General features: G+C 41.6%; 2 protein-coding genes across 2 annotated transcripts; both read left to right on the top strand.

The window, feature by feature from the left end:
• Positions 1–17,090: 17,090 nt before the first annotated feature.
• Positions 17,091–18,317, top strand: LOC149211893 (uncharacterized). The gene is made up of 2 exons (XM_089388506.1): positions 17,091–17,554; positions 17,732–18,317. Exons 1-2 carry the CDS (start codon positions 17,091–17,093, stop codon positions 18,315–18,317), a joined length of 1,050 nt encoding a protein of 349 aa, XP_089244632.1.
• A 90-nt stretch (positions 18,318–18,407) lies between these two features.
• On the top strand, positions 18,408–21,276 carry LOC149211892 (disease resistance protein RPP2B-like). Its single transcript, XM_089390492.1, has 3 exons — positions 18,408–19,519; positions 19,724–20,008; positions 20,164–21,276. Exons 1-3 carry the CDS (start codon positions 18,836–18,838, stop codon positions 21,022–21,024), a joined length of 1,830 nt encoding a protein of 609 aa, XP_089246618.1. The 5' UTR covers positions 18,408–18,835; the 3' UTR covers positions 21,025–21,276.
• The last annotated feature ends 2,562 nt before the right edge of the window (positions 21,277–23,838 follow it).

The raw sequence follows: 23,838 nt of genomic DNA, 5'->3' as shown, positions 1-23,838 counted from the left end.
CTTTTGACAGATTCTTACTGATAAAGTAAAAGGCATAAGGCAATTTTTCATCTATCTGGCCTAGGGCTGCTCCTATGGCTTTGTGTGAGGCATCAACATGTATATGAAAATGAAGGGCACAATTTAGGCCTCTGAGACTCGGTGTAGTGGTTAACTTATCCTTCAGGGTGTCCATGGCCTCTTGACATCTTTTTGACCATACAAACTCATAGTTTGTGGCCAACAATCCAAATAAAGGAGAATCCAACTTTCTCAAGTCTTTTATAAACCTTCAGTAGTATCCAGCTAACCATAGGAAACTTCTGACATCTCTTCACTTTTGTGGAGGTGGGACCATTTGGATGATAGCTATTTTGTTTGGGTCCACTTGCAGTCCTTGTAGGGATATTGAATGACCTAGCACAGTCCCTGCAGTCATCAAGAATTCACATTTTTCGGGATCGAGAGACAAGTTCATTTCAATACATTTGTGCAATGCCTTACCTAAGTGTTGGCTTTCTGGGCTGCGACCCAAGTTCAGCGTTAGTTAGACAAACAAATCCCTACACTGCTGGGTCTTTCAGAATCAACCCACGGAGCGCAGACTAAAGTCTCACCCGAAGAAGTATGGGGGGATGTTGGAACCACGTTTCCACACCTTGAGATGATTGTGATGTCGGTTTATACCCTCTTCCCCTACTTTAGCGTAGGTCACTAAGCTTTAGGGCTATGTCAGTCTACCCTTTATTCTTCCCTTCAGTGCCTCTGCGAAGGTGTATGATTGACCTTCACGTAGCCCTAACCCATGGTCCACATACTTTCGCGCAGCGATGACAATGTATTGTATAGGTTCCCAATTTATCTCAAGGGTTTTACTTATCTTACTAATCAATCACAATTAGCGCTGTGTAAACTGATAGACTTACTTGCATTTAATTAACCGATACAATCACATATATTCACACATCAAATAAACATTGTAAATTAAACCCGAAACGCAATATAATCAGATGCATTAACAAGAACTAAATACACAATAATTTCATAATAGTTTTCTTTATTGATATCTTCCTATTTAATACAAACTCTATCTGCCCTGCACACAAAGCTACAAGGGTCCGCACATTCAGCTGTGGACTTCCACCCTAGGCCTCTGTGCACTTAGTTGTAGAGCTTGTACCTATGCTAAGACCTGAGAACACTTAGACTTTTCCACTCTACTTCGCTACTTTCTTCCTTACTTAACTTAACTTCTTAGAGCTTACTTACTTAGCTCCTTTTTATACAATCCCATGGTCTGCGGACCATGGGTGGATCTTTATAGCCGACTTGACACTAAAAAATAAGGGTGGACAACCCTTTGTGACTCTTGACACTTTCACACTCCGCCACCACAAAATGTGGAGACTTTACAGTTTTATTTCAAAATTATCTCGAAACATGGGCTTTTAACCCCAAAACTGTTCTTAGGGGAACTCATTCCCCATAGGCCCCCAACACAAACATGGTGATCCAGGTGGCTCTAGGGACACACACAGGACAAAGAGGGCTTATGGAAGCTCGAAAATCAAATTAATCAGAATGTTTTCGAACCAGGACCAGAGCGTAGATCTTGTCGTCTTGATCACAACGGTGCAAATGGTTCGTCAATCCGAGCTCGTATGAGGGAGAACGAGCCTGTCAAAGTTTTGGTCAAAGTTGGACAGTGGGCCAAGTTTAAGTGTCCTACAAATTGACTGACCCCCTAGGCATGAAACCTAGCTCTCGAAAGTGGGTGAATTTCTTGGATCATTAATTTGTCTAATATCTCCTATATTAGACAAATTCGAAAAATGTGGTTATAACAATAATATATATATATATATATATATATATATATATATATATATATATATATATATATATATATATATATATATATATATATATATATATATATATATATATATATATATATATATATATATATATATATATATATATATATATATGAGGTGGCGGGCCACCACCCCCGGCACCCCCAAACTACATTAAAAATTTAACTATTAAAAGGCTGACAGGCCATGACCCCCACCGGCCCAACCCCATCTAAAAAAAATCAAAGTTAAATTGGGTCGGTGGCCATTACCCAGCTGAACTCTCCCACACTCCAACCGTGACCACATAACAAGTTTAAACTATGTTGAAGGGGTGGGCGGGACACCTCCGGTGGACCCAGCCCACACCCTAGTGTTGTAGGGAAAAGTATCCGACTCGGATGACCCTAACCCACTCTAAGGGTGACAGTTCCTTAGCAACAACTGTAAAACAAACTACTGAAGGTTTACTTCTTTATGAAAGCAAAAGAGGATGGAGAGAGCACTAATCGTTGCCTTGCGCTTAATGTCGAATCCAAACTCTTCTCTTTGGCCACTTGTTCCTAGCTCTTTGTTCTTCTGCTCGCCCAGCTACAATGAGATCCTGCACAATAACAAAGAAGGAAACTACAAGAGGCATGCAATCATAACTGGTTCATGGATTAGTGTAAACCAAACATGCAATCATCACAATATACAATTGAAACAAAAGCACATAGAAGAACCTCAATAGCTTTTATTAATGAAGAAATAAAGGTTCTGAGAGTATTACAACCATTGCAGGCTCCAACCCAGCAACACCTCCCAGCAGAAAGAATTGCTCTTCTTCACCTCTCTCAAACAATCACCCAATAACTCAATGATGAAACCAACAGCATATCATTACTTTGCACAAAATTCCAGCCTCCTGAGCTCATAGGAGAGAGCTCAATATATAGATGAATTGAGAAAGGATGAGTCAGCTTGCAACTGATGTGTAGCTGCCTTGTGTCCTCCCTCTCTTCAGTTAATCTTTAGTTGATCTTCAGTTCTTGAGTCCACTTGGTGAACCTTGCTTCCACTTGGAGAAACAAAGCCTCTGACTCATCACAAGGCGAAATACTTGATCCAAGTGTCATTTTTGGAAGATTCCAAAGCAATGACACACTGTGCCACATGTCCAAACTCGCCCAACGCAGGTGGGCTTTGTTCTACCTGCTTTGCAACGCAGGTACACCATGGAGCAGTTGTGTTTCAGCGCAGAAGCCTAGTGGAGCACCTGCTTTGATTTCAGGATTGCTTGTTTTTGAGTGTTTTCAGGTGGAGAACTGATCTGAGAGCTGTTGGTTTGCTGACCTTGTTCCTCTAGGGGTAGGAACATCATGTTTAGGGAACTTTGGATCCCTTGGATTATTGACAATGCATGCTTGTTGCTGTAAGGCACAAAATTGTCTATAACAGATGCCCCCTAAAGTATGAGGTCGTTTATCGGGTGAAATGCTTTATTGAGAGGATCCGAAGTTCATTCAATCTGCTGAGAAGTGTCCTGTAATAAGATACAATACAATACATTATTTTTCATACATTTTTCATGATCTAGCTGAGGCGGGCATTCCCATGCTCAGCTTTATAAATACATTTTGGTACATAGAACAGACGATCGTCTGATTGTAGACTGATAATTCTCTGCCGAAATTATCATCCTTTGAGAAGGATGATCATCTGCTGTAATGATGTACATATCAAATGTCTTTATGTCCTGAATATATATCGCAGCTCGGATGGATGAAACTAGATCCGGGGTCTTCAATCTCTTCCGATCTTCACTCGATGTACAAGTCGATCCATGTGAGAATTTCTTGAAGTCGAACATGGAAAGACATCGCTTGATTACCGGTCAATGATGTAAACCGTTAACAAGCGCGAGAGGAGTCACCGATAAGGATGATGACCCTCAAGGTACGGCAGTACAATCCACATGGTGGGAATAAAGGACTTGGCGTTGACCACCATGCAAAATCTTCTGGTCGAAGGTCATTGATGTATACCTGTCGCCGGAAGTGAGAAACTTTCCATTGAGGCATGCAAGCTTCAAAGTACTGAGGGGTTTGTTCCTAGATCAACTCCTTGGATAATGAGCTGATGTCGACAAGGAGCGATCCGTCAAAGGAGGGCCTTAATGAATCCCACATCAGTGACACGGAACGGAGCTAGTGATTGTGATGAGGTGAAAACAAACTGTGATGTATGATTCAGGGTGGCGGTCATGAAGTGGATGAAGGATAATGTATGGCAGTGGGTGGAACACGGTTGACTCTTTACAGAACCACATCTCTTGAACATATAACGACACTGATGTGATGGATTGGTAGCATTACCCCAATTGCGGATGGTGTGGCGAGGACCATGGTTATGAGACCGGTGAATGAAACAACCCAACCCGATGTGCTACGGAGGACAAAGCGTCATGTTCAAGAGCGACTTGCTACCATTAATGCTGTGAGGTTCTCCCAATTTTTCCCCAGTCATTGCTGACCAGTACCTCTTTATTTTTGTCAAGCTTGAGGAGGATAACATATGCTTGTTCTATAACCTGCCCTTCGGACAAGCCCATCGCTATGTTTTAACGAGCCTAGCGATAGGGAAACTCGTTCTCGTCTAAAGACAAGTTTGTCGCTATTTAATCATTTTAACGAGTCTAACGACAAAGAAAACTCGGTCCTTTTCACTTTTAGAGAGTCTGAAAAGGTACGAAAAGTTAACTCCAAAATTCCTTTTTCGTCACTAATCCCTTAAGTCTGAAAAAGTATAAAAAAATACAGAAGGGATGAATTTTCGATTGCTTTAACGAGCCGAACAAAACAAGCGCTCGATCTTTTTGTGCAATAATCCCTCAGGTCCAAAAAGATTAAAATCTAGAGGAGGGATAGCTTTCCGGTCGCTTTAACGAGCTGAAAGGCCAAAACTCGGCAAACTTTTCATATTTTACAAGTCAGTGAAAAGAGCTCAAAGAAGACTCGTCTTTTGAGGAACGAGTGATGAACAGGGATAGCAGCAGATTCCAGGTACAGGTTGGAATTCTCCAATCACGGCAGTGTCACAAGGATGGCTAAGTGAAATCACTCTTCGCAGCTGTTCCTCAAAATGGGTAAACAAACATATGGAGGTGAACGATTGGCCAAATGAACGGATGGAGGTGATGGCATATAAACACGACCAAGGGCTTTTAATATGGCTTTCAAAGGTTACATTTCTCGAGGTTGTTTACCAGTTCATTTTTTCTGGGTGAGCTTGAACTGTTAGGGAAAGATTGCTCACAAGTTATGTTTATTTTTTAACGAGCATGAACATTGCTAACACAGCTCGAATATACCAGTCTTAATACAAGGAATGCCTTAGGTGAGATAATCTTATTTAAGGAACGATACCTCACTAATTACTCCAATTTGGCAGGTTTTAACTTTTGCCCTTCATCCTTTCTTTGTGCAAGCTGGAAACGGCTAATCCTACGAGTTTAACGGGTTAGACCTACAGGTTTAAGGGGAGGACCTAAAAATTTAAAAAATAAATAGTCGTCTCGTGCTTGCACTCCAAAAGGTTTGCATGCCCCCAGGTATAAAGTATAATTTCGAGATTCTGCCATCTCTTACTTATTATCCGAAAAATGGTTTTGTTTGCTGCCACAAACTAAACTCTCTTTTCGGTGATGTCTATCATTAGGTTGCTAAGGATAGTGACTACTTGTTGCAGCAATTTCATCTCTTTCTTTGAAGACTGCCCCTACTTATCCTTCAAAACATATGTTTTAATGGGTGAGGCTTGACATTCAAAGATGGTGGCTACTTGCTGCCACAAATGGATCTCCTCCTTAGGAGAGCCTACTTTTTTAGACAAAGGGAGACGATCTTTTCGCTCACATAACTTTGACAAAAGAATTTTATCCTAGAACAACCCTCTCTTCCTCTGCCGGATGGGGTACGGACTAGTCCATCCTTCTGCGAAAATTAACTTTATACCTAAGGTTTTCTCTGCCCGAGGCAGGCCAGGGTGCATGCCCCCTGGGTCCCCATTCTTTTCTTCTTGAATTACTCGCATTCATCGGGAAGTAGAACCGGGGGCGGTGGCATTCCTTGAGTGAATAAACCGTTAAGGGATGGTATTTGACTATTTGCAATGCGTGATCCTGGAAATGAAAGTTGGTCTACGAGCTTGACCATTCTTCCTTCGTGCGGAAAACACATGACTCTAAAGAGTGAGGACACTATTGCCTCCATGCAATATATATAGTCTCGTCCAAGGAGTAAGTTATATTCCAAGGGTCCCTGGATGACCATGATGTTCATGCGAACTGTCTTCCCTTTCAATGTAACTGGAACATTGGGGAGAATCCCTAACGGGTGACTGGTTCCTTTATCAAAACCTGATAGATTTCTCATCTCAGGTAAAAGCGCCGGGCAACCCAGTGCTTTCCAAGCAACAGAGGAAAGGATACTCACAGATGCCCCTTCATCAATGATAGTTCCAGCCATCACCATTCTGTAGATTTGGACTATGATTCTGAATGGGATACTGGCTGGTAACCGGGGTCTGCCTAGTTGATTCCAATCAAAGGATACAACTAGGTTGCTTGGTGGTGGGACCGAATATACGGCCGGATACGACCCTGGCAATGTTCCTTCCTGCGATAAGGGAATGGGCGCATTGCCCTGATGCTCATCAGAGTCTGTGTTGATGAAAAGAATATGGACGGTGTCATCCTTATCCTCTTCAGTGAGGGTGTCATTCGAAGATGGGTCTTCAATGACGGAGTCATTGGACGATGAAACCTCTGAAGGAAGAACCGGGTCAACTGCCGTTTCGACCTTTAGACTTTCGTCTGGTCTGGATTCAGCAGGTTCATTCTCAATGACCGACACTTCAGCTGACCATTTGGGCGGGTCAGCTGGATTTTCAACTATCGAGGGATTAGGCGCGAGTTTTTGGTATCCAGGAGGAAGTCGTAACGGTGAAACCAGACGATCTTCTAAAACTCTCTTTGCCTCATCTAAGAATGGACATTGGTGGATGGCATGCTCGCCTTCACACAATATACAGGGTGATCTTGGTCTCCCTCTTCGTCCTTCACTCTCGCTAGTTGATGGACTGCAATCAACATGACTACCAGAGGTTGATGCTACCGGATTGTGCAACCTTGGGGACCAGTCCCTTAGTATCCGTGGAATACAAGGACAATCACGATGGAAGTGGGCCCCTTTGCAAATGACACATGGCGATTTAGGCCTGGTCGGTGCAGTGTGCGGGTTTTTGTCAGCTGTCTTTTGCTTGCCCCCAGTCGCCTTCGCCATAGGCTCCTTTTGCTTCTTTTCTCTCTTCTTCTTTTCCTTCTTCTCCACGGGAGGCTGACTTTTGCCGGCTCTACCTTGTGAAGATGAAGGATGAGAGGAAGAATTGTAAGAAGTGGAAGGCTGGTGGGTAGCTCTAGATTGGTCTGACTGTTGATTCGACTGCTCAGGATTAGTGGCGATCTGGACTACATTAGTTGAAAAGAGCCATACAGGTAGGCCAATTGTCAATCCTGGAAGTGACAATGTTGCCATATGAGGCGCACCAACATCTCCCCAAGAGGAGAAGGGATTTGGACTTCCGCCAAGGTTACTTCCTTGGTTGGTGGGCTCCATACTTTTCAACTGAAAGATCAACGTGGGAATAACAGGTGATTATGTTCCGCTTAAAATAAATTTTATTAATGACGCTTTTAGACACAAACTTGCTTTTTCATGTTTTAAGAGTCGAGAAAAAGCTAAAGATGACTCTAGTCGCCTTCGATGTTTTAACGAGCCCGAAGTGACAAATGCTCGGATGGACTTTTTCAGTTATAGAGTTTGAAAAAGGCCAAAAGAAACTGCTCTGGAGTTCTAGGCAAAGGGTGTGCCAAACCTTTCGCGAAACCACAGAATACGTTTTACGGTACGGGTGGTCGATCTTCGTGAATGCTGTGTTCACTGCATCGCGATTAGTAGGGCGGTCGACACGGCTTCCTATGGATAAAGGATAATTGCCTATAGGGGTCTCCCAATATATACTCGACAGTACGTGGGAGCACAAGTCCGTATTAGTGCCACCGACTCTCAGGAGGAATCACCCACCTTCGTAGAGATCGACAGTCACTATGTTTAACGACGCCGGAACACGTCTCTACCTAGACCTCTATGTGTTTGCGTTATGTTACAAAGCGTTGTTATGTAAATTGGATTTATTTTAATGTTGATCTTGCTTATCAGTTTGCCTTTAAGGATCACCACGAGATGTATATAACAAATTTCTGAATGCAGTCTAAGATGAGAAGCAAACTTTTCAATCTTTCAACTTTGAAAACCTTAACTACTGAGGGAAAAGAAAGGCAAATCTTTTCACACAGATCATAGAGCACACACTAAAATGCAAATTTTTCCTAAATCGTCAAGCACACAGTCAAATGCAAAATGCACAATGCATGTATTTTCTTTTCCCTTTCTTAATGTGGATGGATACAAAAAGAAAGTGGTTATATAACTTTGATTTCGATTTAAAGCGAAAGTAAACAAGCTTGTCCAAAATCAAAAGACACCTTAAGATTTACTTGCTTAATCACTGGAAATACATGAAATCAAACCATACTAACGAAAGTAAAATGACTAATCAGCTATGGACAACAAACAAGCTAACTCTTTAGACCAGCAAAACGCCTAACACAGGTTCAGATCTAAGAGGTCAAAAGCATGACTAGTTTACTTTTCGTTATGGGAAATTGTAAATGAATAAGAAATACAAAGAACAAGTACAATTTCGTTATATAACAGAGGCGGAATGATGGCAAGTAATATTGTTTTCAAAACAGGTACAAGACTGACACCTAGCAGCAAAACTAAGTGAAAACAGGCAAGAGAAAGGAGGAAACCCCAAATGCACTAAGCAAATTTGGGTCAACGCAGGCTCTGCACAGTCAAACTGGCTCTCAACGCAGGTAGCTAGTTCGGGACCTGCGTTGCAAAGCAGGTAGCCTGTGTACTACCTGCTTTGGAAAACGAGAATTGCGTTTTCACAGTTTCCGGGTCATAATTTTCTCAAAAATGCACGGTTTTTGCTCAAATCAGAAGCATTCAGTCAAGCACACTGAAAGGGATGATTTAGAAGGTGCAAAGCTATCACTAAGAGCTTACAAGGATCTTTGTAGATCAGCTCTTCAAATCATGAATCTGCTCAGAAAATGAGCAAGAGTAGCTGCCCTCTACTTCGCTTTTGATATAGTCAAAAGCTTTTCGATTTGGTACTCTTTTGTTCAGGAAATGAATAGCAAAAATACTACAAACACAATCAAATGGATACGATCCCCAGTGGAGTCGCCAGTTTGTTGTAGGGAAAAGTATCCGACTCGGATGACCCTAACCCACTCTAAGGGTGACAGTTCCTTAGCAACAACTGTAAAACAAACTACTGAAGGTTTACTTCTTTATGAAAGCAAAAGAGGATGGAGAGAGCACTAACCGTTGCCTTGCGCTTAATGTCGAATCCAAACTCTTCTCTTTGGCCGCTTGTTCCTAGCTCTTTGTTCTTCTGCTCGCCCAGCTACAATGAGATCCTGCACAATAACAAAGAAGGAAACTACAAGAGGCATGCAATCATAACTGGTTCATGGATTAGTGTAAACCAAACATGCAATCATCACAATATACAATTGAAACAAAAGCACATAGAAGAACCTCAATAGCTTTTATTAATGAAGAAATAAAGGTTCTGAGAGTATTACAACCATTGCAGGCTCCAACCCAGCAACACCTCCCAGCAGAAAGAATTGCTCTTCTTCACCTCTCTCAAACAATCACCCAATAACTCAATGATGAAACCAACAGCATATCATTACTTTGCACAAAATTCCAGCCTCCTGAGCTCATAGGAGAGAGCTCAATATATAGATGAATTGAGAAAGGATGAGTCAGCTTGCAACTGATGTGTAGCTGCCTTGTGTCCTCCCTCTCTTCAGTTAATCTTTAGTTGATCTTCAGTTCTTGAGTCCACTTGGTGAACCTTGCTTCCACTTGGAGAAACAAAGCCTCTGACTCATCACAAGGCGAAATACCTGATCCAAGTGTCATTTTTGGAAGATTCCAAAGCAATGACACACTGTGCCACATGTCCAAACTCGCCCAACGCAGGTGGGCTTTGTTCTACCTGCTTTGCAACGCAGGTACACCATGGAGCAGTTGTGTTTCAGCGCAGAAGCCTAGTGGAGCACCTGCTTTGATTTCAGGATTGCTTGTTTTTGAGTGTTTTCAGGTGGAGAACTGATCTGAGAGCTGTTGGTTTGCTGACCTTGTTCCTCTAGGGGTAGGAACATCATGTTTAGGGAACTTTGGATCCCTTGGATTATTGACAATGCATGCTTGTTGCTGTAAGGCACAAAATTGTCTATAACACCTAGTGCCACCACACTATACACATTAATACAATGCAAGGCAGTTAATGCAGGGCCGACGGGGATTGAACCTGCTCGACCCATGTGGGTCGGGCCCCACCGGGTGGCCCCATGTGTCACACCACGAAACCGCATTGTAACAACATTGTACCAACCATTTAATGCCATACTCAAAACAATAACCAGAACCACGCCATTTTGGTAATTAAAAAATTACTTTTTATGTTATATATGGCACAGGCTGGATTTGATCCCCCCTTAATTACTTTGCTCTTAACCATCATACCAACGGCCTTTTCTTTGTTGTATCTACCCATCTTGATATATTTAAACCCTCATTTTCTTAAGTGCAGAGCAGCATGGAGGAGCCAAGAGTGTGCATGGAAATTGAGGCAATTTTTAATTAATTTATCGCAGATGGAACCATAAGCCTAGAGAAGAGGTAGGCATAACCATGATTGAGCAAAATTCTCAAGAGGGTGAAATTTTTTAGTGTCCAAATTGGACAAACTTTATGTTGATCTTACACCTCTCAGCAACACAAACCCGATTGCGCAGTCAGTTTCCTGATCTGAGAAGTAGATTTTCGGAGGAGTCGGAGGAGGGAATTATTAAGGAATGTAGGGGGAATCTAAAAGATTCCTTAAGCTCTAGATTTCCGCTTTCTCAGAATTCAGAAATTTGACAGTCAATTTTGCACTATTCAACGCCACAAATTTGACGGCGCATTTAGATTTTCCATTTGCTCATTTCATTTTTCGGCCAATTTCCAAAGTGGAGTGCAGGTGTCAGCATTCAACTTGTGAGCAGTCATTTCCATGAGATTAGACACCTCGAGATGGATGGTATGGCCAGCTTCAGCAGTTTGACATCCTTTTCTTCAGATGGCCTTAGGATGTGAGGTATATGTAGTGTGTTCATGTACTTCTTTTTTCTATGCATTGTACTACATAGATCCTTGTTTGATGATTGATGTGGGATCTTGTTTTATTACTTGTTTCATGATTCCTGCTTGATATGACGTGTTGGCTTATTGGGGCCTGACCCAGGTTCAGAAGTGTTTTAGCCAAACAAATCCCGCACCACTGGCCCTTTCGGCAACAGTCCGTGGAGTGTGGATTGAAGTCTCACCCAGGCTAGTAGGGGAAGGTGTTGGAACCAAGTTTTCGCACCATAGGGATGTCTTGATGAGAACTTGGAAGGTTCGTGAACCGATCTGCGGCCTCGTGCCACTCTGTACTTCTGTCAGGCTTCCGCGTAGATCCGATTCTGAATTCTTATTATTAATGAGTTTATTATAGATCTGATCTACTCCTTAAAGTCTTAATCAAGCATTCAATAATAGTAACCAGTGCGCACAATCTTAATGCATAAAATCATAAACCATAACAGATGCATAAACTAGAATAATAACATATCCGCACTATTTCAAAACCAACTTATCTTTATTAATATCTTCGATTCAGTACTATCCACTTCCTACCCTGCGCACACAGTTGCGGACTCTACCAAGCCTCCGTGCACACAGCTGCGGAGCCTTTATCTCCTACTATGACCCAAGACTTGGACTTACAGACTCAGAGTGACTATTGCCTTCACAAACCCATAATACATTAGATATCTTCCAAAGCTACCCTCTACCCTTAGAGCCTCGCTCTATTTATACATTCTCATGGTCCGCGGACTATGGGTAGGCCAACTCACTTTATATTATTTTACATTATTTTTGGGCGGACAACCCTTTGACTCGACCTATTGTAGTTCGCACTCTGCGCACTTGACGGAACTTTTACAATATCATTACCCTAAGCTATGGGCTTTAGTCCCCAAAACCATTACGTGGGGCCTCCGCTACCCAACAGGCCCCCAACATAATCATCATGACTCGTCCCGAGTCACTCATCAGTGTGGCGATATGCATTGCCAAGGCTTCGCGGTCCACCATCCATGTGAGTGACGCATCATGTTCCGCTACTCCCTCCTTATCTCCTGCAACTCTTCTTCAAGCTCCTACTCCATTGCCTCTGTTAATTCACACAACTGATAATGCTCATTCTACTCTACTCGGTTAACACAGAACACCCCCTCATAGGATTTTAGCTCAAGCTGGGGTGCCGCATGTAAGAACTCTTTGTACCAAAGCAACACATCTCCAATTTCTGGTCTACCCTATGCACTGGCTGCTGCTGCTTGTGTTGCATTTTTGCAAGAAAGATGTTGCTGTCCATGAGATCCCAATCTTCCAATGCATCAGAGACGAACTGTTAACTGTAATTCCATCATTTGTCTCAATATTTAGTATTTCCCTTATCTTTTATGGGTCGCCGGCCAGCCCATGTTTAGGCAGTGGCATCCAAACCAATTCTGCTTCATGTCTAATAATTTCCGGTACATCCCCTACCGTCGGTGCTGAACTCAACGCACCACCTGCGACCATTGACACCGCACTATCCAAAAGGTCATTCATCTCCATTGGCCATATTACAACCCTCGGGCTTACTCCTTTAGCGTCAATGATCAACAGTTCCATATTGGTGGGAAGGCACAATAGCTCACTTCTCGTGATACCACAGATTGTTTGGTGGATGCCTCCCTATGATTTATAAGAATTTTTAAATTCAAATTCAGCCGTTCCCTCCTTTTCTGGCATATTAAGGTTAACTCTATGGTAGATCGTTCCGGATCTAGCTCGTACTTCATCTCTTAATTTCCCATCGCCCACTCCTTTTCGTCGTAACTCATACATCTTGTCATGAACAGTGATATCAATGGTCACTTCCCTGCTTGTCCGTGCAACAGTGCAATGCCTTCTGCGCAATCGTGACCCTTGTGACATGCCAATTCTACACACACCCTTGTTGTCGCACAACTCCCCCATAGACTACTTTATTGTCCCGCACTCTCGTTCAACTGTCTGGAGCGATGAGATAGTACTTCAGTGAGTTAGTCAAGCAGTCGGCCCGCCCATGTAGAGCTTCAGGCGACTTCCATTTAGTCTTCTTGGGAAGGGCTCTCCATTAAGCCTGCCAAGCTGGACCGCACCTCCATCTGTGACTTCCTTGACTGCATATGGCCCTAACCAATTCATACGGAGTTTTCCGGGGAATTTCTTGAACTTGGTGTCATACAACAATACTAAATCGCTTTCTTTGAATGTGCGCAACTTGATATGGTGATCATGCCAAGCCTTTTCGTGCTGCTTTTGTACCTGTTGATGGAATCCTGCTAGAAATGGTTCCTCCTCTAGTTCTTCCAGTTGCATAAGCCTTTCTTCCAGTGTTCCCCAGTCTGCCATGCCTGTCATCACTGCTATTCACAAACTGGTACAATGTACTCCATCAGCATGACGACTTCCATGTCGTAGACTGACTGGAAAGGTGTCTGAATCGTTAATTTCTTGCACGTGGTTCAGTATGCCCATAGCACAACAGGTATGCACAAATCCCAATCATTTTGTTGCGCATTACAGACCTTGGTTAGTGCGGCCTCTAAAATCTTGTTGAAAGCTTTGACTGTCCCATTCGCTTGCAGATGATACAATGTACTTTGCTGATGATATACCTGGAATTCCTCAGTGAGTGTGCTGATAGTTTCATTTAGGAGGTGCGTTCTATGGTCGGTCATTAGAATTTTCAAGCATCCAGACTATGTCAACACATTCTCGAACAAAAATTTCGTAGCTGTAGCAGCCATGCAGTCCTTAACCGGCTGTGCCTCCACCCATCGAGTCAAGTATTCTATCGTGGTGATGATATAGTGTGTACCCGTCTTTCCTTGAGGTGTGATAGGCCCCACAAAGTCGATCGCCCATTTTTCGAACGGTTGCAGTGTCATTTGTGGATTGAGCGGCATTTCGTCCCTCCATGATGGTTTCCTAGTCCGTTGACACATGTCGCAGGCCCGACAATATGCTTTTGAATCTTGATGTAGAGTTGGCCACCATAGTCCGGCGTGAAGAATCTTCTGTGTTGTCGCCCATCCTACATAATGTCCTCCTGCAACCCCTCCATGTGCTTCTGCGAGGATTTGTCCTCTTTCAAATTCAGGTACATATCTGCGTAAGATTTCGTCAGTTCCCATTTTGTAAAGGTGCCCCGCAATAATAGTAAAGTCCACTGTGCGTATCACCAGTTCTTTCTTCTACTGAACTGAATACCCCTGCGGTGCGGTCCCTGTGGTTAAGAAGTGGATTATATCCTCAAAGTGGCCATCTGTGATGCGCACTGCATAAAGTTGTGCATCAGGTAGTCCTTCCTCTAAGTTTGTGGGCTCTTCACCGTTCTCAATTTGGGACAGGTGATCTGGGCCTGCATTTAAGCGTCTCGACTTCACAATGACTTCGAAATCATACTCTTGAAATAGTAACAACCATCTACAAATGTGCCCCCAACACAAGCTTATTCACTAAGTATTTTAACGCGGAATGATCAATATACATCTTAAAGTGTCCACTGAGTAGATAGTGGCGGTATTTCTGGAGCGTGTATACCATCGCCAACCCCTCACACTCAGTAGTGGAGTAGTTCTTTTCAGCTTTGGACAATCGTCAACTTGTGAACGTGATTGGGTGATCAATTCCTTCCACTCCTTGCGTGAGCACAACATCCAGTGAGATACATGATGCATCAACATGGACATGAAATTTGATTTCCCATTTTGGGAAAACCAAAATGGGAGCGGACGCCATTTTCTCCTTGAGAATCTCCAAACTTTTCTTACAATCATCATTCCAACAATATGTAGCATCTTTCTTCAACAACTGTTCCATTGGTTTCGTGATTTGTGCATAGCCCTTACTAAACTTACGATAGTAGCTAGTGTGTCCCAACGTGGTGCAGAGTTGTTTAACACTGCGCAACACTTACCAATTGATTATGATAGTGATCTTCACAGTGTCCACCATCAAGCCTTGTCTGCAAACCACGTGGCCGAGCAAGTTTCCGAAGGGGACGAGGAAAGTGCACTTGAGATTTAGCGCAATTTGGTGCCATCGGCAAGTATCCAGCATTAACCGTAAGCTCGCGATATGTTTCTTGACTAGCCCAAATGATCCAGGAGGATCTCAAGACACCAAGGGGATGGATAAAGGCTCAAAATTCAAAATGGCAGAAAGGAGTAGTTGATGGCATCAGTTGAAAGGGTTCGTCTTCCTGATCGCGATGGCATGAATGGTTCGTCAATCTGAGCTCGTATGCAAAAGATAGAGCCCCTCAAAGATTGGTATGGCAGAGGAAAAATGGGGCCCACAGTGCGCCACATGGCATCCCAGTGAGCACGTGGGACCCACATGGCAGCTTGACACTTGGCATCCCTCCAGTGACCTTCTAGACCTACACAAGAAAAAAATCATTTTGGGTTATGAAATAACTAAAAGACAAAACTTGTTTTATAGTTATTAAAATAACTATATATAAAAAAAGTCACAACCCAAAAAAAATAAAAACTATATGAAATATGGTTACACCCATATATCCCATATAACAAAAAAGCCAACGTATAACAAATACGTGGCAAGGATTAAAAGTCATATACCATATAAAACACATGGTATGGTTATATGAAAACAACACATGGGAAAAGGTTAGATTATATACCATATTAAAACAAACATATAACAATACCAACCCCCATTCACGTGGAGGTAACCAAACCTTAATAATATCGAAAGCCGTTATAAAGGGGATGGTAAGTTGGAATACGGCATGGCATGAACGTTGACCTTAATACGGTGGGGCTTGGTTAAGGCGGCCACGTATGTGGTCCCGCCACCCAAGGCCACCCCCATATAAAAGTGGAGAACGTGCCGATGACGAGGATCGAGGTTGACGATTTGTAGCGTCTTGCTTTAATCTATGCGGTCCAAGCATCTCTGCCTTTTCACTTTTATGTGCACGCGTCTTAACTTGTAAACACGTGTGTGGAGCCCACGCACAAATGTAGAATATATAGTCCAATGCGCGTTGTAAAATTTCTGTATGTGGGCCAGTTTCTAAGCAAACTGAGGCAGATTCCAATTCATGAATGACTGTATGGATGTAGATTCATGAATGACAGGATAGATGTAGATTCATGAAGCAGAGGGTAGGGTAGAGAGTATAGAAGAAGATTCATAAATATTGTGCTATATTATTGGATTTGAGTTATTTCAGATTTAATATTTTTTTAACTACTTAAATTTATAATTTATATATGTTTGGGTAGGCAATATATACATTGAGGCAGATTAATGAATGTTATGGCAGTGTATATATGTAAATTCATAAATGTTATTGGATTTAGGGTATTTTAATTTGATACTCTCTATATATTCTATAGTCTAAATTTAATTTTACAGAGTACAAAAAGGTTATTAAATCTGGGGTATTTCAAATTCTAACCTTCTTTATTTACTCTCTGGTTTATATTTGATATTTTTCTGTTATTACCTATTTAGACATTGCTTTTATGTGGAGTTTACATAGAAGCTGATAAAAATAAGACAAAATAAATTCTCAGATTTCAGTGTGACCCTGTGCAAAAGAGACTAGTACACGTCTAATAACCTAACCCACCAGGCAAACCTATGAGAGTTGGCTGAAGTCTATGTATTGATTAGAGAAAAAAACGAGTAGAAACATAACGATTGAGGGTGAGAAACAAAAACCCCAACGGCTCATCGTGTTTTTATATATCCCTGTCACAACACAGGCGTTTCACAATACAATCCTCCCTCGAACTTATCTGCCCTTTTGAAATCATTTTCACAAAGGTCCTGCAATCAATTTTTATCCGTCTCTTCCACCATCCGAAGCCCTCCCATTTCTGTTTCTACTTTTCGTATGGCAATGGCTGCCTCCACTTCTGCTGATTCCAACAACGATTCCAGGTTCGACGTGTTTATAAACCATAGAGGGCTAGACGTGAAGCAAACCTTGGCCAGCCATCTGTATCGCAGCCTTATTGGCAAGGGACTGCGAGTTTTTCTCGACATCAAGGAACTAAAAGAGGGTAAAAATAAGCGTGACCAAATAGAAGGCGCTATTAGGAGCGCCTCTGTCCATATTGCAATAATTTCTTTTCGATATGCGGAGTCACCCTGGTGTTTAGAAGAGCTGGAGTTCTTGTTGGAGTCCCGGGCTCCTATCGTTCCAGTGTTTTTCCATGTAAAACTCAGTGATCTTTGGTACTCACGGTTCAGAGAAGTCCATGCTCACGAGGGAAGGTACGATTCCACCAGAATTGGAGAGTGGAGAAATCCACTTAGTCAGCTTGCAGACATCAGCGGTTTCGAGCTGCAGGATTTCAATGAGTGAGAGCTCAACCTTCCTTCCGGGCATTGCATGAGTTTATTATTTTTGGTTTTGCATGCATAGACGTTTGTTTCTGACTAGTTGTATTTATTTTCTCATGAGTTTATTATTTTTGGTTTGGCATGCATAGACGTTTGTTTCTGACTAGTTGTATTTATTTTCTCCCAAATAACCAGCGACGAGGGCGAGTTGGTAGACAAGGTTGTTGAATATGTGTTGAGGTGTGTGAAGCCAGAAGCAGTGGAATCAGCCGAAGTGGATGCCTCCACTTCTGCTGATTTCAATAACGATTACAGGTGCGACGTGTTCATAAGCCATAGAGGGCCAGAGGTGAAGAAGACCTTCGCCAGCCATCTGTACCGTAGCCTTATTGGCAATGGGCTGCAAGCTTTTCTCGACCGGCAGGAACTGCAATTGGGAGATGGGTTGCTTCTTCAAATTCAAGCCGCTATTAGAACCGCCTCTGTCCATATTGCAATATTTTCTCCACGATATGCGGAATCATCGTGGTGTTTAGACGAGCTGGTGTTCATGTTGGAGTCCGGGGCTCCTATCATTCCAGTGTATTACAAGGTATCGCCCTTTGATCTTAAGTGGAGAAAGGGCACCGGAGTCTTTACTCGATCTCTGCACTCCTTCGAAAGGAAGAGAACGTATGACTCAAAACCGCCTTATGATTCCACCACTATTGAAAAGTGGAGAAATGCACTTGCTCGGGTTGCAGGGATCAGCGGTTTCGAACTGAGTGCGTTCAATGGGTGAGAGCTCAACCTTCCCTCCCGGGATTGCTTTACTTTATTATTTTTGGATTGACATGCATAGACGTTTGTTTCTCACTAGTTGTATTTATTTTCTCCCAAATAACCAGCGACGAGGGCGAGTTGTTAGACAAGGTTGTTGAATCTGTGTTGAGGAGGGCTGCAAAGACACAGAAAGGGAGTGCAGCAAAATATCTAATAGGTTTGGATGAAAAGGTGAAAGACTTCGAAAATAAAGTTTTTTCTCAAAATCATCAAAGTGCCAAACCTCAAGTCGTGGGGATTGTTGGCGTCGGCGGAGTAGGAAAGACAACCCTAGCGAAAGAACTCTTCGATCGGAAGAGACTAAATTACAGTAAATTTTGTTTTATACCTAATGTGAGAGAAAAGGCAAGGGTAGGGTCTTTAAATTCTTTGCAAAGACAACTTCTTAAAAGCTTGACTGGAACGGATGCGCTGATAAACAGTATTGATGAAGGTAAAGAGGCGCTTAAAAAACATCTCTCATCTTGTCGTGTCTTAATGATTATAGATGATGTAGATCAGCTGAATCAGATTCATGCACTTTTTCCAGTTCAAAGTAATTTCCTGTCAGATAGCTTAGTAGTGATTACATCTCGAGATGAAGGGGTGATCAGAAGCTCAGGAGTTGAGAATGCAGCAATTTATGAGTTAGAAGGGCTTGATCATCAACATTCCCGACAGCTTTTCTGCGCCTATGCCTTCAACCAGCCCAATCCTATTGAAGGATTTGGATCTCTCGTAGATAACTTCTTAAAACCCCTAAAAGGTTTGCCTTTATTTTTAATAGTGTTTGGAGCACATCTCAGTGGTAATAATAACCGATTGTATTGGCAACACCAATTGGAAAGACTTCAACAAATACCTCCGGGTGAGACACAAGAAATACTTCAAATTGGTTACGACAGCCTCGACAGGGAAGCAAAGCAGATGTTCTTAGACACTGCGTGTTTTTTCATAGGACAAAAAAGGGATACTGCCATAAGAATATGGGAGGGATCCGGCTGGGATGGTCGTTCCGGGTTTGTAACTCTACAGTACAAATGCCTTTTGGAACTGGATAGTGAAAATAATATAGATATGCACGATCACCTTCGGGATTTCGGAAGAGCTGTTGCTGTTGCTGATGCTTCGTTGCCTCCTCGTCTTTTGCATTCTACTACCCATATTAAGGAGCAGTTATCTGTGAGTGCTGAGTCATCAATCTCATAGATTATTCCATAAAAATCAGCTTTCGATTTTGTAATTTTTTTGATATTTTTGAAAATGGAGAAGTCATAGCCATCATTTTTCAAGAACGAACGGGTATCAAGGTTCAATTCTGTAATTTTTCTTTTATCATTTTCCAAACATGAAAGGTAATAACTATCATTTTTCAAGAATGGACAGGGAAGAGACGTGCGGGGCATTAAGATGGTACTGGGTGAAGATAATGATGATGTTGATGCATTGGGCGCTATTGATGTGAGGAGCTTGGAACTTCTTGATACTGAAAATGGTATTTTGGAACGCCTTTTGAGAAGGCCGGAGGAGCACGTCCCAAGACGTCTCATATGGCTACGGTGGAACAAGTGTCCCACGCCTTCCCTGCCTTCGTGGCTACCAATGGAGAGTTTAAGGGTTCTACAAGTGTCCGGGAGCAAATTACAAACATTGTGGGAAGACGAATCAAAGGTAAACAGAAAACTATCGTGTTAACGTTTTTGTGTTTCTCATTATTAATTTAATATATGGCACCACACGGTGTCAGAAAGATACGAAAGAGTTTTACATCGAATAGGGATTAAGATGTATTTATAATTGAAACAACGCGTGAATATATTTTGCAGGCACCTCCTTTGGAGTTGAGGGAGTTAGAGATTAATGCTCCGCTCTCCAACATTCCAGGATCCATAGGGCGGCTGAAGCACCTAGAACGCTTTGTCGTCTGCAAGTATTTCTCTGGACATGTTAACCTGACAAATTTGCCAGAAGAATTTTGTCATTTGCAATCGTTGAAAGCCTTGGTGTTAACAGACTGTTCAAAACTGAAGTCACTGCCAGAATTCTTTGGTCGTTTAAGGGGACTCCAACATATTGATCTTTCATTCTCCAGCAATTTGGAGATGCTGCCCAGTTCTTTCATATTCTTATCGCAACTCCGACACATCAATGTCTCAGATTGCCGCGATTTGATGATGCTGCCGAATTACTTTGGTGATTTAACTGGCCTCCAACACATCGATATGCGTGGCTGTCATAATTTGCAGAGGCTACCAGATTCCTTTGGTGATTTGAGGGACCTCCGACATATCAATCTCTCAGGTTGCCACGATCTGCAGAGGCTGCCCGATTCGTTTGGTGAATTGAGATACCTCCAACACATTGATCTGCAGGCGTGCCACAATTTGGAGAAGCTGCCCGATTCTTTTGCTGATTTAAAGAACCTCGAGGATATCAATCTCTCAAATTGCCACAATTTGAAAAGCCTGCCGGAGTCTTTTTGTTATTTAAGTAACCTCCAACACATCGATCTCTCAGGATGCCATAATTTGGAGAGGCTTCCAAATAACTTCAGGAATTTAAAGAAGCTCAAGTATTTTGATGTGGAGGGTTGCGCTAATTTAATCATTGACAGTGTTGAGATAAATGAAATATCAGTTAACTTACCATTGGCACATCGAAGTCAATTGGAGCAATTATATGATTGATGCATAGCTATGTTATGAAAGTATGAAAATGTTAATTGGCAATCACCATATAGTCAATGCTGATGATTATAAATGTAGCTCTTCAGGGTCTTCCTGTAGCTGCCATGGCCTCCACCGTGGCAGAGAATGAATTCTGCTTAGGGAGCAGAGTGTTTGTAACTGCCACGTATTATGTTTGATAAATGAAAATCGCCAAAGTCATGCGATGTGTAGATTTGAATATGAAGAAAATAAAAATCGTTGTTAATGGTGTATTTTATTCTCCAGGAAACTTTTTCTATTTTAATGTTTCATGTTTATTATGATGTAGTCATCACCTGAAATTGTATTTATGTTATGCAGTACCCTGAAATCAGAAAGCCGTGTGCTATTTTATTATTTTATAGCCAAGCACCCACAGTTAAAAGTCTATATTATGATTATGGATGCCCCAAACTGCGCTGGGATGGAAGTAGTGGAGCAACTGTGGGAACAAATGAGGTGTGAACATTTTTGGAATGGAATATCTGCAGAAGTGATCATCGTTTCACTGTCAAAATTTATTACCTTTTTTTATCTTAGTTATCCGGAGGAATCTATCAGTTGCTTGATCAGTAGTTATTTAGTTATCCAGAGGAATCTATCAGCTGCTTGATCAGTAGTTATTAGTAAATTTTTAGTGATCTGAGGTTTGTTTCCCTCTCCATAAACTAAGTTAAATTGGGTCAAAATTAAGTGATTTGAATTTCGAATCTTTCAATTTTTTTATTATCAAATCCCACATTATTTCCATTACAAATTGAGAGATATATCTAAAGGTCATCTCGGACGAAAATATCAATCCTTAATCGAATATCCTTCCTAGAAATTTTGTGGATAGGGTAGGATAAGGGTCATCGCATGGTTACCATGTTTTCATTGAACTTTTTAAATTAAAATTTAAGTTTAATTAAAATTAAATAAATATAAATTTTAATTTTAATATTATTAATAATATTTTTTCAACATTTTAATTTTTGAAATTTTAAATTAGAATGCACATACATGTGTATATGTTGAATTCTTTAGGTCGGTTTTTATTTGGATGATTTAATCATAGTTAAAAGTGTATTTAGTTCACCTTTCATAAAGAAGTGTAGGATATCAAAATGTGCAAAAAGACAAAAAAGATGAGATATGGATTGAAAAACAGGTCAGATAGGTCATCAAGACAAAATGTAAGATCAAAATTTAAAATAATAAGGGACATGACATAAGCTAAACAAATGGTTCATAGTTTGTGGCAACAACCTAAATTGGATCTTCATTCTTGTTGGGTTGCTACCAGTGAGAGGAGGGATACTAAAATGTTACTCAATGCAATCCAAGCCCTAGTCCATGTCCCATGAGTGACGGTGTAAATGCTCCAAAGAGTGTAGGATGTCTACTTTGTGCTTGAACCGATCCATCAAAATACAACTAAAGAGAAACTTAAGGTGCTAGTACATGTTAATCGTGTACATGTACTTGTTGAAGTAATCTTACATATGTCCAACTTCTGGCACAGAGTTTGCCAGTTTGGCAAGAACATCAGTGTCTGAAAGTTGCTGTGCAGAGGCCCCCACACGTTCCATGTGGCCTATCCCTTGCTAGATGGGGTCTCGGGAAGATCCTGAAACCTAGATGTTGTTTCTACCAGGCGATGATGGGTACCAGAGTGACCCTAAGAAGTCTTCTCTTGATGATAAGGCACTCCTTAACAAATATGTGCACACTGATGAGGCATGATGAAGGTCGTGAAAATGAGACAAGACCAAGATGTCAGGGTGAGAGGGGAATAAGCAACTAACTAGGTGAGAGGAGCCACGTGAGGAGGGAAAGGGGTCATATGGTAAGAGGTTAGATGAAAGCAAGGCTCCATAGAGACGTGAGCATGCGATTGACCACAGAGAGGAAGAGTTGGCTTAGAAGGAGGAATAAGGGAAAACCCAAGGGCGGCCAAAGAGATTAACTGGAGAATGCACAAGTCTACAAGAGATATACCAAAGAAGAAACTCAATGCCCAAAGAGCTAGTTGAGAGATGAAAGAAGAGTGTCTAGCAGAGAGGATGCTTAGAGGAAAACTAGTAATATGAAAAAAACATGAATGGAAACCAAGTAGTTAAAGGAATGAAAATTAGAGATGAGGAATGTTCCCATTGAGGAGGTCCAATGCCTAGGAGGATTGTGCACAATCATGCACAAGGTGTTGAAAATGGCAACAAAAAATTGCTAAAAATAGAAGTGCTAAAAATAGCACTGCTAAAAATAGTAGTTTGGGTACCAGTGCTGGATTGGGCAACATGGAATGAAAAATGGAAGTGCTAAAAATAGAAGTTCTATTTTTAGCAGTTCAGAATGGATTCCTATTTTTAGTCAGTCCCTGGACTAAAATAGAAACTAAAATTCGAATTTGATATTAACAGAAGTTTGTAAATTAATCAATTAATGCAGTTTGAGTTAATTATTTAAGGAATTATGAACTTGAAGTCTATGTGAGGACATGCAACAGTTTCTCCTTTGATTGAGGGATTTAACTATCAGTTAAAGGATGAGGATGAGTTGTAATTAGTTGGCTCAGTTAACTAAGTCAAGTCCAGTTAGATTAATTTAACAAGTTGTTAAATTAATGAGATTCAGTTTGTTAATGCTTGCATGCATGTAACAACTGGTATTTTCAGATAACTGAAGATTCACTCATGGATAACTCATGCATGTCAGTTCAGACAGAGATCCAGTTGAGATCAGATGGAGGGACAGTGTACTATCAGTTGCTAGGATATTCCTTGTGAATATTCCTTGCATGCAGAAGGAACA

The sequence above is a fragment of the Pinus tabuliformis genome, chromosome 1_1, assembly GCF_031772625.1.
Source record: "Pinus tabuliformis cultivar Carrire ecotype Pingquan chromosome 1_1, CPIR1, whole genome shotgun sequence".
NCBI classification, from domain to species: Eukaryota; Viridiplantae; Streptophyta; class Pinopsida; order Pinales; family Pinaceae; genus Pinus; species Pinus tabuliformis.
This window is presented reverse-complemented; position numbering and strand designations above follow the sequence as displayed.